Source organism: Girardinichthys multiradiatus, chromosome 12, assembly GCF_021462225.1.
Source record: "Girardinichthys multiradiatus isolate DD_20200921_A chromosome 12, DD_fGirMul_XY1, whole genome shotgun sequence".
NCBI lineage: Eukaryota > Metazoa > Chordata > Actinopteri > Cyprinodontiformes > Goodeidae > Girardinichthys > Girardinichthys multiradiatus.
The window spans coordinates 12,256,017-12,270,470 of NC_061805.1; the positions used below are offsets into that span (position 1 = coordinate 12,256,017).

A 14,454-nucleotide genomic window follows, 5' to 3' on the forward strand; every position below is an offset into this window, starting at 1 on the left:
CCTTTAATATGTTTAGATGTGTGGCTGCCATATTGGATATTAACAGTTCTGCTCAGTGACTTTCCCAGCTGGAATTCACACTTCATTTTGCATTCTTGGCATTTTTCCATCTTCGAATATCTGAGTACAAAGAATAAACACCATTTCTTTACTGTAACTTGGATTCCCCAAGTTCCCAGCCACAACAACAAAGCCTCTTGAAGTTGGATTTCCAACTTTAAAAGTCGAAGGGACAAACTGCCAAAGTTATTTGCTCAACCATCACTCCCATGGTCACAGGTGTGTAAAATTAAGCACCTAGGTATACAGACTGTTTCTTCAAACATTTGTGAAAGAGTGGGTCGCCGTCAGGAGCTCAGTGAATTCCAGCATGACATTGTTTTATGTGACCTTATGTTTTAAAATGAGCAAATCTATAATATACACATAGCCTCTTACAATAAACTATTGTTATGTTGCTAATCTTACACTTGTGCTTAAATATTGTGGCTTTTTATGATAAACTCCAAACTCAACATACTCTCAACAAAAAAGAACGTGATGATTCTCCGAAAAGAATTAAAAGTTCAAAGGAGGCAAGCTTTAACAAATTAATTGATATGTTTGTCTTTTTTATTGTTAATATTGATTTGCCAATTCCTAAGCTGTCACCGTTGTGAGTTACGTTGAGCAACACAGTTGCAAGCTGTGTGCTCCCCTGTGGTGATGTCAGTCCAGATGCAGCAAACAGATGCTCCATGTGCGCACCGATGGCACACAGCTCTGCCCCTCCTGTCCAATAGCCTGTAATCCAATATTTTGATTAAAGGGGAAGCAGGGTGTAGTCTTTCCCTCACTGGGTTCGTCCAGACCACAAACATAAAGCATTTACTCGCAAACCAACTTCAATTTCAGCTTTCTGCTTGCGCAATTACGCACTCATAGGCGCCCAGCGCCAATTAACTGACAGGGGAACTAATCTATTCAGGGTAGAGGCTGCAATGACAAACCTGCTGCTGAGAAAGGTTAACAAACTGTAACAGTCCAGAAAAGCAGGAGCAGAATAGAACAGGACAAAATCAGCAACTGGATCATTCATAATGAACAACCCCATGTTTCAAGCGCCTCGGCTTTTGTTGCTTTTCTTCTTGTTCTGTTGGGCGCAGTAGCAGCCAGCCAGTAGAACACCCAATTTCCTCATTTAAATATGACGCTCTGCACCTCTTTTACGCCTGTTATTCATTACAGGTGCATTTTTTTGTGCAAGCAATTTAGCACCCCTTATTTGGGATCTTTGAAGATCAGGTCTAGTGCACAGAGGTCGCCGGCTGTCTGCAGAGTAAATCGCTACAGACCTCCAAACCTTATATCGCCTTTAGAAGAATAGTGCACAATGAACTTCATGGAATGGGTTTCCATGGCAGAGCAGCTGGATCCATGTCATACAATGCCGTGCAATGCAAAGCATCGGATGCTGTGGCATAGAGCACACCGCCAATAGACTAATGAAGGCGCGTTCTCTGGAGAGGTAATTCCCGCTTCTCCATCTGGCAATCTGGGTCCGTATTCACAAAGAATCCTAAGACTAAAAGTAGCTCCTAGTGACATCATTCTAAGAAAAATCTTAGAATTTCCACTCGATAAGATAAAAGTTATCCACGAAGCATCTTAGACCTTATGACAGCTCCTAACGTGAGAAAATGTTAAGAGTAGTGAGGAGGACTTTTACTGAGTTTAAAAGTCTCTTAAACAGAGAAGATGGCGGAAAGACAGAGAAAAAGAAGAGATGTTCTCCTTACAATTAAAAACAGTGAATTAATAAAACGCTACCGACTGGATCGTGCAGGGATCCACCACCTAAACAGTCGAGTAAATGAACACATAACAATCATACAATTATTAAAAAAGAGATCACGTAAACTATATCAACCTCCTAGGGGAAAGTTAAATAGTTTCAGCAGCAGAACAGGATAAAGGTGCACCTCTGTTAGGAAGGATGAATAAATAATAGAAAGAATAATGAATAACCATGAAGAAAAAATGGTCAAAACCGGCAAACATTTCATTCACCAAGACATAGACTGGAAAACACACAAAACAAATCCCTTCTTTTTAGTAAAAATTTAGTAGAAATTGAAGTTTGGTTTGATTTTTTTTTTTAAATCAAAAGTATTAAAAAAATAAAACAACCAACAAAGACCGGTCCAAATTGCTAATATTCAAAGACTGGCACCTAATCTTGTGACTGTTTTATATTGAGAAAGTAAAAGTTGCTGTTCTTATGTAGCCAATGCGTTAAGTGGTCCCTCCTCTTTTTTTTTTTTTTTTTTTTTACAATAAAACAAATATAGATGATTAACAACATATAAAACAAACACATTTCTAAAATTTTTATGAATTTAAATTGGGATAGGTATTTTTTTTTAAATAAAAAATATCTGAGATAACACCTCTCTGGTGAAGTCATGGGATAAAGTAGCCTACGTAATTTGCCAAGTTAAATATGTGAAGAGTGTCAAAATATAAAATAAACAGGCTACATTTTCCCTTGCCTGTAATATTATTATTTTTGTTGTTATTAAATGTAGGAAGAAAATCAAGCCATATTTAAATTTGTGCGCATTTCTTTTTTAACCACAAAAAGCTGGCTTGTATTTCAATGTAAATTTAGTAATTTAAAACAAAAATTAAATATCCGCTTTTTGAATTTTGAAATGACCAAAATATGGCGTGACCCAAATCAAATCCCACTGGTTTTCCCAGTTGAAACTACAATATGCCCTACCGGGCCAAATAGGCGCTCCGACACCTAGATAAACCGAATGCAGCATATTTACTCAGTGTCCATGGCAACTTCAAGGTACAGTATTCGCCAAATTATGGTACATTTAAGGCTTCGGTTTTTCAGCAATTTTGAAAAACACGTTCTAATTTCTTTCGTGTACAGAAATAAAAATTGGTGTCAGAATAAGCCGCCGAGCGTAAAGGTCTTCACCGTATTGGCTCTTCCTGCGAATGCTCGAGTGTATAGACGATCTTTGATGCCGGTGCAAACTTGACAGGTCGGGCGGACGCTGCTTGGTGAAGCCGAACTTGGTTCGATGAGGCGCGGATGTCGCTTCTCTTTGCTTGTGTGTTTGACCGAATCAGAAACAGAACGCAGTTAGTTAGCAGAGGTAATATACCCGTGGACAGGCTGCTGGACGGTGAGGTATAAAACCAATATGGCAGTATGTTACCTGACTTAAACCAGCACCTGCTAGCAGCTGGTATTGAACACCAAACAACAAAGTAATAGTGGTTGAAGGACTGGGAATTCTCTGTTGATGTCATCGACATTCCTGAAAATCATGTACGACGCAGTAAACTACTTTAATTCTTGGTAATATTTTAGAAGAAAAGCTGCAGGCGACCGGAAATAGAATTCTTTCAAAATAAAACTTGAAATAAATAATCTAGAAGAAACGTTTCTTCCGTCATTTAAACTCACCGAATGTTTTTTTTTTTTTTTTTTTACGTTGTGTAATTGTAAATGAAAGTTCTCATACAAGTTTTCATCAAAATTTTTATACAGTTTAGCTTTTAATCAGTTTTGCTTTGAAAAGCTGGTTTTCTCCCAGTCAGTAAAGTAGAGGGAGCTCTGAACCTCAGCTCAGATAACCAGCATGGGTACCAGAGTATCTGTGATCTGCACTCTGCTGTACATTGTCCTTGACAGTGTCATCACAACTGTCCTGTACATCAAGGGGACACAGCTATCCTCCTTCGCACATGATGTCCTGGACTTCAACATCCTGAGCTCTGCCCTGGACCTCTGGGGGATCGTGCTGCTCCGAGCATCCCTGTTGTTGGGGGCCTCCGTAGGGGTTTCGTGGAACAAGGAGGATGGCCCGCCCAGAGTCGCCCAGGTCACCACAGTCATTCTCCTCTTCTGCATGGTTATCATCACCTATGCCTTGGCCAAGCTGCTGATGCTGACAGAGCTGGAGCCTCTCAGCCAGCAGCCGTGGTTCCTGAGCCTAATCGGTTGGACTTGTGCCTCCTCATTGGGTGTCGTGCTGCTCTGGAGGCAGCTTGGGAGGGTTTCCAGCTCTGTGAAAGCCCTGACCATCAGGAACAGCCGTGGTGGAGGAGGAAGGGTCTCTGAGGACACAGAGAAGCTGGTGGAGACAGCTGATGAAGAGGAGGAAGTGGTGGGACGGAGGAAGGAAGAGGAGATGGTCAGCTCTAGAGCTACACTGGGACGCTTGCTCAGCTACTGCAGAAAGGATGTGGGACTCCTTTCTTTAGCTGTCCTCTTCCTCCTCGTCTCTGCAGTGTGTGAGTATCCTTCAGACAATGTTGTACCCCAGTTGTTACGTTAAATTTTACAAAGGACCAAAAGGCTCATAATTTTATTGATAATTTACAGACCTTTCACCCTATGGAGACCAACTACACGCAGCAATGCCAAAGGTTCTAAGAGTGGCTGTTGTAAATAAAACGAAAGGCTTTGTTATCTTTCAATGAGTGCTTTTATGATTCTAGATGTAATATATTTTATTGGCTTCTATTAAAGTTCTTGTACTTCTAAAGTGGCTTAAAAGGCGTTTTATTTAGGTTTTAGAAATCTAATTAGGATTTTTTTAAAACTTCTATGTAAGCTAATTGAAACAAAGCCGTACGATCTCATTGCTGGCAACACTGATTAACATTCAAATAAATCCATCCATCATTGCATCAGCATCGGCTCACACTCCTATTTTTTTTTCTGTTGGGACATACAAGGAGGGATCTTTGACCGTTCCCCTTTTCACAATCTCTCTAGACTGTCCAGAGTCCTCACTCCTCTTGTGCTCCCTTGTCTTCAGCTCAGCTCACAGGTTTTTTTTTTATCGCATTTAGGCCTGGGAACTGAGATGGCCTTGGAAGGTGGTTTTCAATCATTACCTGGACAGACTTTTAAAACAACTGTGGCACCAGTGATTCTGATTAAAACAAATATTTTTTAACTGGAGATATTTTTTCTCTGAATAAATATCTTCACATTTTGAATTTGTTTCTGTTTCAGTGTGAGATTAAATAAAAGTCAATAAAAGCTGAATTTATTAGGAAGCTCTCTACAAATCTTTACTAACCTTTCCAACAAATCTGTCCACGGCTGCATGTTTTATGCTCTGGGTTGTATTTAATTTGAATACTGAGCATTTTTCAGTGTTCGGATATATATCTTGAAACAGGCTGAGTCAAACTGCTTGCTTCTTAATAACCTTTGGTAAGCACGGGCAAGAAAGGGGCAAAGGTCAGATGCTTCAAATGCCCACCTAAGTAGATAAGATTCTGTCATAAAGATCCGAAATGGGGTGCTTAGAAAGGTTTCTGCTTCATGTTGGTGGGTGCTGCAGAAAGCTTTTCAGATTGAAAGCCTTGAATCTAAAGAGTAGTGGGAAGTGAAGGAAACCCAGGCACTGCTCCATCTGAAGACGATTATTTTCACCAAATGATATAAGAGGAATAATCAGTAATCCCAACAGACCACAGTACTATTTTATGTTTACCTGGTTGTAATTGCTTCTCCAAATGATTCAATAAGTACATGTTAAATTGATCTATTTTTTTACACCACAATTTATCCTTTTTATTATCCAGGTGAAGCTTTCATTCCATACTACTATGGGAAGGCAATAGACGGCATTGTGGTTCACCAGAGCATGGAGTACTTTGCTAAACCTGTGGTTGCAGTGGCTTCACTGGCTTTGGTCAGGTGAGTGTCTAAAGGTCTAATTAGTTGCCAAGTTCTGCTAATCTGATGCATCAGGAGGCATAACCAGCTCTATAAAAGCTGGGGTTTGGGCAGCATACATATGTGAGTTAACACTGTGTCGGGGGAGAGAAGATGACCGCAATGGTTTTAAGCAGCCACTCTTACTACTTCTTAATGATAATAACCCTTTCCAAGTCTGATTAGCCATTTCTAAGAGAAATGGAAAAAGGGATAATAATAGGAAAAGATTTCAGTTGCTACTGACCCCAGAAGTGGAGATCCTTGGAGCTTATTTACAAAAACCCCAAGAGCTCAGTTTTCTTAAGCCCATGGTGTATGTTAGAATCCATGACAGCACAGTGAATGAAGACTTAACAAGAGGGGTTACCAGGCGAAGACCTCTTCTAAAAGTTGCCTCTGGACAAACTGTAAATCATCTGTCTCTCCATCCACTCAGGTTAAGAATCCGGTTGTCATCTTTGATGGCAATCTTATCTTTTCATACCCACATTACCAACATCACCTGGTCTCAGCTGGACTACTGTAATTCTCTCCTTTTTGGTCTCCCCCACAAATCTCTTCATAAACTCCCAATTGGTCCAGAACGCTGCTGCCCGAGTCATCTCCAGAACATCACCCACCAGTCACATTATACCTGTACTTCAACTGCTCCTCTGACTTCCAATTAAATACCGCCAGGGATTCAAACTCTTGCTCTATACATTTAAGACCATCGATCACCTCGCTCCTTCATGTCTTTCTGACCTCCTCCACATTAATACTCCCTCCCGGTCTCTAAGGTCAGCCTCCTCTATCAACCTCTTGGTCCTTCCTGCTCATCTGACCACCATGGGATTCAGGGCCGTTAGTCGATCTGGAATGCCCCCCTCCCCTGACATCAGAAACACTGTCACTCTCTCTTTTCAAATCCCAGCTGAAAACTCATCTGTTAAAACAAGCCCTATTATTTTGTTCCTACTGTTTTTTTAAGTAGCCTTTTTTTTATTGCTTTTATCTTTGTAAGGTGACCTTGTGTGGCCTGAAAGACGCCTTTAAATAGTTTCCAGTTTCTTGCTGCTACATGTCACTGTACCCCTGGGCAAGGCACTTCACCCCAAGTTGCCTACTGATCTGCGTATCGGTGTATGAATGTGTGTGTTAGTGAGTGTGATTAGCTGAATGTGGCTCTAGTGTAAAGCGCTTTGAATGGTTGGCATGACTGGAAAAGTAATCTGTTGCAAAGGCTTGGTCTCTAGAACTCAAACAGAAAGAAATGTTGTGATGGGCCCTTAAGAGAGCTGTGCTGACTCCCTCACTCCTCCCTACCTACATCTGTTTACCCATCACCCTTCCTTCCTTGCAGGTTCCGTACGTAAAGGCCGACCACTGTAGAAATACTTGTAATAAATTAACAGTGAAGTTTCTTATTTAAGAAGGACTGAGGAATCTGGGAATTGGAAACTGGATTTCAAATTCAGAAGTTCAGATATATTTAATAAAATTTTAAGAACAGGTAAGGGCCAGAATGTTTTTTATTATGCTCTTATCCTGTACATGAAATCCAGGAACTGAATCAGAGTGCACTTCTTGTTTCCATGATTGTACCACAGTGAGAAGTCTGCAGCAACTTACAGTCCTACCTAGTGCTTTCTACTATAATGTGGTTATGCAATGTCGCTGTTAGGGATTGTAGTTCAGTGAAATATGCAGCTTCAGATCCATGTTGACCCAGGTGCCAGCAGCACACCATTTCAATCTTTTCTTTCCCCTCAGTTCGCTGGCCGTGGGAGTGCGAGGAGGAGTCTTCACCCTGACATTTGCGAGATTAAACCTTCGGCTCAGGAGCCACCTCTTCAAAACCCTGATGAGGCAGGAAATTGCGTTTTTTGATGAAAACCACACCGGTAACGCAGAAGCACATCGCAGTTCTCTGTCAACCCTGATGTATCCCTCTGTGTATTTTTTCTCTGTTATTACCTGTATCTGTTGGCCAACAGGGGACATCCTTTCACGCCTGTCAGCAGACACCACCCAGGTGAGCGACCTCATCTCCCAGAATGTCAACGTGTTTTTGAGGAGCGCCATCAAGGGAACCGGCTTTGTCATCTTCATGTTTAGGATGTCCTGGAAGCTCACGCTGGTCACCATGATGGGATTTCCTTTCATCGGCCTTGTCTCTAAGCTTTACGGTGAATATTACAAGGTAGAGTAGTTCAGCCTCTGTTTCATGCTTTATTTAGCACATGCTAAGAAATCTAACATAACTGAAATGTAATATGGTACATCAGTTATTGTGTAGTGATGGTTCAGGAGTAACCAAAATATGTTTCCTCCAGAAACTGACCAAAGAGGTGCAAACAGTCCTTGCAGAGGCTAATAAGGTAGCAGAAGAGACCATCTCAGCTATGAGGACAGTGCGGAGCTTCGCCAATGAAAGCGGAGAGGCCAACTCTTACTACGCCAAGCTCTTGGTTATGTTCCAGCTCAACAAAAAACAAGCCCTGGCCTATGCTTGCTACATGTGGTCCAGTTGTGTATGTTCCTCCTGCTGCAGCTCCATGTACTGTTGTTGGTTTTAAAGCGAGGGAGCATCACTGAACTTCATCTTTGTTTTCCAGATATCAGAGCTCGCTCTTGAGGTTGCCGTCCTCTACTATGGAGGTCACCTTGTAGTCACTGGTCAGTTGAGCAGTGGTGGCTTAATTTCCTTTTTCATTTACATGCTGGAGCTGGGAGAATGTTTTGAGGTATTCCCTCAGTTGTTTTCATCAGTTCTTACCATAACAGAGCAGCAGATTGCAATGAGTTCCTGTCCTGCCTGCGTTTCAGAGCATTGCATCAGTTTACACTGGCCTCATGCAGGGCGTTGGAGCTGCTGAGAAGGTGTTTGAGTATCTGGACAGGAAACCCAAACATCCAGCTGAGGGCACAGAGGCTCCAGACAAATGCACTGGTCTGGTTGAATTTAATGACATCACATTTGCTTATCCAACACGGCCAGAGATTGACGTCCTCAAGGTTTGTTCTGTCAATCCTTTCTGAGTTGTTGTACTAAACGTTTCTGCAGCTTTTCACATTTTGTCACGTTACAACCATAAACTTGAATGATTAATTGTGAAGTGCAAGGATAAGGATACATGGTTTTTTGGATTTTTATTTTTGTAAAGAAAAAGCTGAAAAGTGCGCAGTGCATTTGTATTTTGTGTGTGGTTATGGGGTTATTGTGCAGAGTTAGTGTTTCTACCGCATTGCATTTTGCATGTAGGCCAAAAGGTTTCACAGTTTCACGGACATTTTTATTGCTAAAATTAAAGTTGCATGCAGGGGGACTCTAGTTTGTGACCTTTATTTATTTCAACTGAATGCAGTTCCATGCCATATTTTTCTTCTTTTTTTTTTGTAAAGAATTTGGAAAAAATTTGTTTTATTTCCTTCACTTCACAATTGAGTTACTCTGTGTTGGCCTGTCACATTAAAAGCAATTAAAATACCGGTACGTTTGTTTTTGCAATGTTATAAAATGTGGAAAAGTTCAAAGGAAATTTACAGGACATATATGGTGAATTCACTGTAATGTTTAACCCATACATTTAGCAAAACTGTCTGCATTGTCTGACAAGGAGAAGGAGATCTTATGCTTCTGCGATAGCCGTATAGTAAATAGTCCAGTTCAGCCATATCCTGTAGCTAACCTAAGTCGGATTTATTTATTGCTTTAAGAAGATTCTGGAATACTTTCCTTTTTGCAGGGAGTGTCGTTCACTCTGCGGCCCAGAGAGGTGACTGCCCTGGTGGGGCCTTCAGGCAGTGGAAAGAGCTCCTGTGTGAGTCTACTGGAAAATTTCTACCTTCCTCAGCATGGCCAAGTGCTGCTGGATGGAAAGCCTGTTAACGAGTTTCAGCATGAGTATCTCCACTCCAAGGTGAGCCAGCATTAATGGACATGGTGAAAATGATGGATTTGTAACTATTAGCCAAAGTGCTGAAACACCATATGGACTTCTGAGTCCAGTATCACTGCTTCCATGGGGATGAAGAGGGAAGGTAGCAGCAGATTGCTCCTAATCAAATGTAGTGTTATACTTCCAACCAGAAAGTGTGTGCAAGTTTGGTAGTTTGTAGGTCTGCAGCTTATTGGTGTGTATTAAAGACAGTGCCAGAATGGAAATTCATCAGCAAGGATTTGAATAAGAAATTATATGTGCTCAGACAGTTGGTAGTTATCCCAAAGGTGAATACATCAGCAGGTTAGATCATCTCAACTCAGTTAAAGCTTAAGTTACCTTAAGTTAAACTAACAGAAATTGCGAAGTTGCTGGCAGTACATTAAGAAGTTGAATTACTTGAAAACAACACAGCAGCTCAGCTTTGGGTTGTAAAGTTTCAAGCCAGTAAGCTTTTCAGACAGTTTACAAACAAAACCAAAGTAGAGATGTTTGGCTATCCTGCAAAACACATTAACTAACGGTCATGGTGGTGGAGGGGTGATGATTTGACCTTGCAGTCAATGAGTCATGAGCTAATTTCAAAGTCAAATGTGAGCCCAGACTTAGTCATGCAACACACCGATCCCAAACATGGGATGTCGGGAAAAAGGAAATTGAAACACGGAATGTACTTAATGTGGTTCTTCACACATGGTTTCTGAACTTTGTATCTGCCCTTGCCAAGTAAATATTGAAACAATTTAATATGCCATCTGTTATTGTTCATCTACTGTTGGCTTTCCCTCATTCCAAACACTGGTGAGGAGCATAGGATTTATATCCTGAGTTTTACAGTTTGAAGGTAACATGCTTTTTTTTTTTTTTTTTTGCTATGAAAGTAGATCAGTTTCCAGATTTAGAATATGCCTCAATAAAGGATTAAAACACTTTTAATTCATTAATTATTGTTAGGTATTATTTAGTCAACTCAAAGGAACGACACAGAGTCTCTATTATCTTGCAGCAAGAGGTAGCTCACACTTTGCAGTGCAAATCTACAAAGTGTTGACACCCTCTCTCTTTATTTATATGCTGGTTCAAACACAGTTCAACAGACGGTTCAGACAGGTAGGGTGTGTGTGTGTGTGTGTGTGTGTCAAAGACAGTTCGAATGTGTGTGGGGGTGAGAACGGCCTCTGTGTCTAGTTTCACATGTGCAGCTCAGAATGTACAAGGTCTTTTGAGTGATAAACACAAGATAAAAGTTTTCACACCCAACAGTTATTTAATGTCTATAAAGTATGGTAGAAAGGACAGCACCGACCACATTTATTGGCCGCCCTGGTAAAATGTGTAAAAAGCATTAAATAAATGTATCGTTTATTGTAGTAGTTTAAAGGCACTCTGACAAATCCAGCCATTAATTTGAGCAAATTTAGGGAAAACATTTATGAGAAATTGTTTTTTAAGAAAATCACCCGGGTTACATTTATGGGCTCCCAACAATCCAATCAAAGTATATCTAACTTAAACATTTTTGTTAGTTAAACACGTTTTAGGTTGAGCAGTTTGTAGAAACCTCTAATTATTACTCCATTACTCTGTTTTCCTGGGATATGAATATGACCTGGCACAGAGGTCAATTTCTATTAGCCACCAGGTTAAAATCAAGACCCATATTTATCTAGCCAACAGGTAGAGTGAGCAGGATGGTTAGGAAGGTAAAAATAACAAACAAAAAAAAAAACAGCATAAAGTAAGATGACAAAGTCCACACATCTCCATAGCAACCATTGGAAGCTCTTTACATGTCATGTGGTTGTTTGAAAGTAATCCCAGGAAAAAGCATTTTGTGCCCTAATGTTACAAATGGAAACTTATAGACTTGGTTAAACTCTACTGGGACTTTAACTGGAGCTGTGCTTTGGTCAGATGTACTAAAGATTTAGATTTTCAGAAACAAACATTTCAGGTTTAAGATGGAACAAAGGTGATTATGTGGAAAGCATCCTCTTTCCACTGTTAAGTATGGTGAAGGATCTATGATGCTGTGGGCGTGTTTCTCTTCCAAAGGCCCTGGGAACCTTTTAAGAGTCCATGGCATCATGAGCTTTTTAAAATATCAGGGACTTTGAAGACCCAGGACAAAGATCCCTATCTGTATTCTCCAATGTTGTGAAATGTGCTAGGAGACAATTGAGTGCAGTTCTGTTGGCTAAAGAGGGTTGTATGAATTATTAACAGCAGAGGTGTCAGTAATTGTACATTTCCAGGTTAACCTACTGATTTATGATAAAAGACCACAAACTTGGAGATGAACAAGAAGGGGGACATAATAATGATAATGAGGTTTTAGATGCAAATGCTTAATCATATAATTACATCATCTTTTGTTATTTTCTGTCTGCAGGTTGCTCTGGTGGGCCAAGAACCTGTGCTGTTTGCCCGAACCATTAAGGAGAATATCACCTATGGACTCAGTGACATCTCTATGGAGGCTGTGGTGCAGGCTGCCTCCAAGGCTAATGCTCATGAATTTATCACCAGCCTCCCCAAAGGCTATGATACAAGTAATTCCTAAACCTGTTGAAATTTCATCTAAATGACTTTTTAAATGATTATTTACTGTAAAATAGAAGAAGTGACAGGCAAGTGAAGATCAGTGAAGCAACAAAACATAGTAGAAATGTACAGGAGCATAAGTGAGTCCATCGCAGGGCAACACAGACACACACAGGACCAACAACCATCAACACACACACTCATCCACGCCTAAGGGCAATTTAGAGAAACCAGTTAACCTAACAGTAGTGTTTTTGGACTGTGGGAGGAAGACTGAGTACCCGGAGAGAACCCACGCACAAATAATGTCTTTAAGCCAAATTTTTCCCTTTTTGTTCTTTAAAGGTGTTGGGGAGAAGGGCATGCAGTTGTCTGGGGGACAAAAACAGAGGGTGGCTATAGCTAGAGCTCTCATCCGCCATCCACGTGTCCTCATCCTGGACGAGGCTACAAGTGCTCTGGATGCAGAAAGTGAACATATTGTAGGTGAAGTCCCATTAAATGCAAAACATTACTGCTATAAATACTGTATTCATGGAAGAGCGTGTGTGTGTGAATAATTTGAAATGCAGGTTCAGCAGGCTTTGAACAACATCATGCAGGAGCACACGGTGCTGGTGATCGCCCACCGGCTCAGTACAGTGGAAAAGGCGGACAACATCATCGTGATCGACAGGGGCTGCATTGCTGAACAGGGGTCCCACAGTCAGCTGATGGCCAGCGGTGGGCTCTACTGCAAGCTGGTGCAGAGGCAGGTCCTGGGCATCGAGACTGGAGAAGAAGTCCTCAATCCGCCCGCGTCCATCCGGTGGAAGTCTGGTGGAGGGCGCCAGCGAGGAAGAGAAAGCGGTGGCAGCAGCGGGAGCGAGGCGGAGTACAACTTGCGCTACTGAGATCAAGCTGCAGAGTGCAAAAAATATTCAGACGATAGGTGAATGATAAGCAGGGTTATCCATACTCCTTTGACATGAAAAGGGAGGAAATTAGAAGTCAAACCACTACACTGGAGTCCAGAGGAGTTGTCACTTCAAATAGAATTTCTGTATGAAATTTCCTGTCTACTTACAAGTTCAGTGGCCTTATTAGAGTAGCCCAGGGGCTCTTAAAAGTGTACCCATCCCTGTTAAAATGCCAGGTTTATGTGATGGGGGAACATCATTCAGAACGTATAAAATTAAAAATGTGCAATAATTCAGTTGTATGCATATAAATCCACCCATAATACTTTGTTAAACCATATTTTGATTCAGCATTTAGTAATGTTTGATGGGAATATATCAGCAGCTACATCTTGACCTGGTGATGCTTGTCCACTCTGCCTTGTACAGGTTCTCTGAATCTGCCAGCTTGTGGGGGACATTTCTTCTCTACAGGTCTCTTCAAGTGACCACACAAATTTGTTTTGTCCAATTTAATTTTGTACTTTGGCTAGCCCAGGGGTGGCCAACTCCAGTCAAGAGCCGGTGTGCTGCATGTTTTAGATGCTTCTCTGGTTTAAAACACTGAAATAAAAAGGACTTGTTCATTAAAAGGCTTCTATAGAACTCGATGATTACTAAGGAGGAAATGAATCCATTAATTTGGCTGTGTTGGACCAGAGACACATCCACAATCTTATTTTAACAGGGGTCTGTACATTTTGAGAGCGACTGTTCATACTGGAATATTTCAACACATCACAAACATTTAATGGATGGCCACTAGATGCTGTAACAGCTTTAGGAAAAGGGAAAATGCTGCTGTTAATGCACTTTGTGTTATTACCTCATCATCAACATATTAGTGTAACTGTTTTGGTTCAAAGCTGTCTAATTGGTGTTTCGATTCTGTGTATATTTATTAAAATGTTTTTTAGAACGGGATTTATAAAGGATGTCTATGAGCGGCAGCGTAAAAGTACATTCATTATTGGCTCTTCGCATGCTGCATCATACAAAAACTGAAAATGGTAAAAATGTATGATCTCTATGTATGCTGTATGACCCCCGTTTAGGAAGATGGTCTATTTGTCAATCATAAAAAATGAAACACACCCATAGCAAATGTTGTAATGGCAACTATTTTAATGCTGCTGTCAGTTCTGTAGAGTTTGGACATGAATGCCATGTTTAGTGTGTGTGTGTGTGTTCTTGTACTTGTTGCTGAGTGAGAACCATTTCTCGTATTTTTATCGCAAAGTGAGGACATTTTGACAAAGCGAGGACATTTTTCTGGTCCTCACTTTTTCAAATTCCGTTCTTGGGA

At 40.9% G+C, this 14,454-nt stretch overlaps 1 protein-coding gene across 2 annotated transcripts; it reads left to right on the plus strand.

Annotated features, from left to right (window-relative positions):
• The first annotated feature begins 2,866 nt into the window (after window positions 1-2,866).
• Window positions 2,867-14,242, plus strand: abcb9 (ATP-binding cassette, sub-family B (MDR/TAP), member 9). 2 transcript variants are annotated; one of them, XM_047380324.1, is made up of 12 exons: window positions 2,869-3,155; window positions 3,698-4,299; window positions 5,608-5,722; window positions 7,496-7,626; window positions 7,720-7,925; window positions 8,059-8,256; window positions 8,341-8,469; window positions 8,552-8,740; window positions 9,472-9,645; window positions 12,059-12,218; window positions 12,556-12,692; window positions 12,783-14,242. In XM_047380324.1, the coding sequence occupies exons 2-12, from the start codon at window positions 3,915-3,917 to the stop codon at window positions 13,101-13,103; spliced, it is 2,145 nt and encodes a 714-aa protein (XP_047236280.1). In that variant the 5' UTR covers window positions 2,869-3,155; window positions 3,698-3,914; the 3' UTR covers window positions 13,104-14,242. The 2 variants fall into 2 exon arrangements, with proteins under 2 accessions (XP_047236279.1, XP_047236280.1); XM_047380323.1 differs by having other exon boundaries at window positions 2,867-4,299.
• Window positions 14,243-14,454: the final 212 nt, after the last annotated feature.

Excerpts from the sequence above, each read along its gene's own strand:
- abcb9 (XM_047380323.1), top strand. The coding sequence starts at position 3,645 with ATGGGTACCAGAGTATCTGTGATCTGCACTCTGCTGTACATTGTCCTT. Across the intron at positions 12,219-12,555 it reads CCCCAAAGGCTATGATACAA|GTGTTGGGGAGAAGGGCATG; the intron begins GTAATTCCTAAA and ends TGTTCTTTAAAG. Across the intron at positions 12,693-12,782 it reads ATGCAGAAAGTGAACATATT|GTTCAGCAGGCTTTGAACAA; the intron begins GTAGGTGAAGTC and ends TTTGAAATGCAG.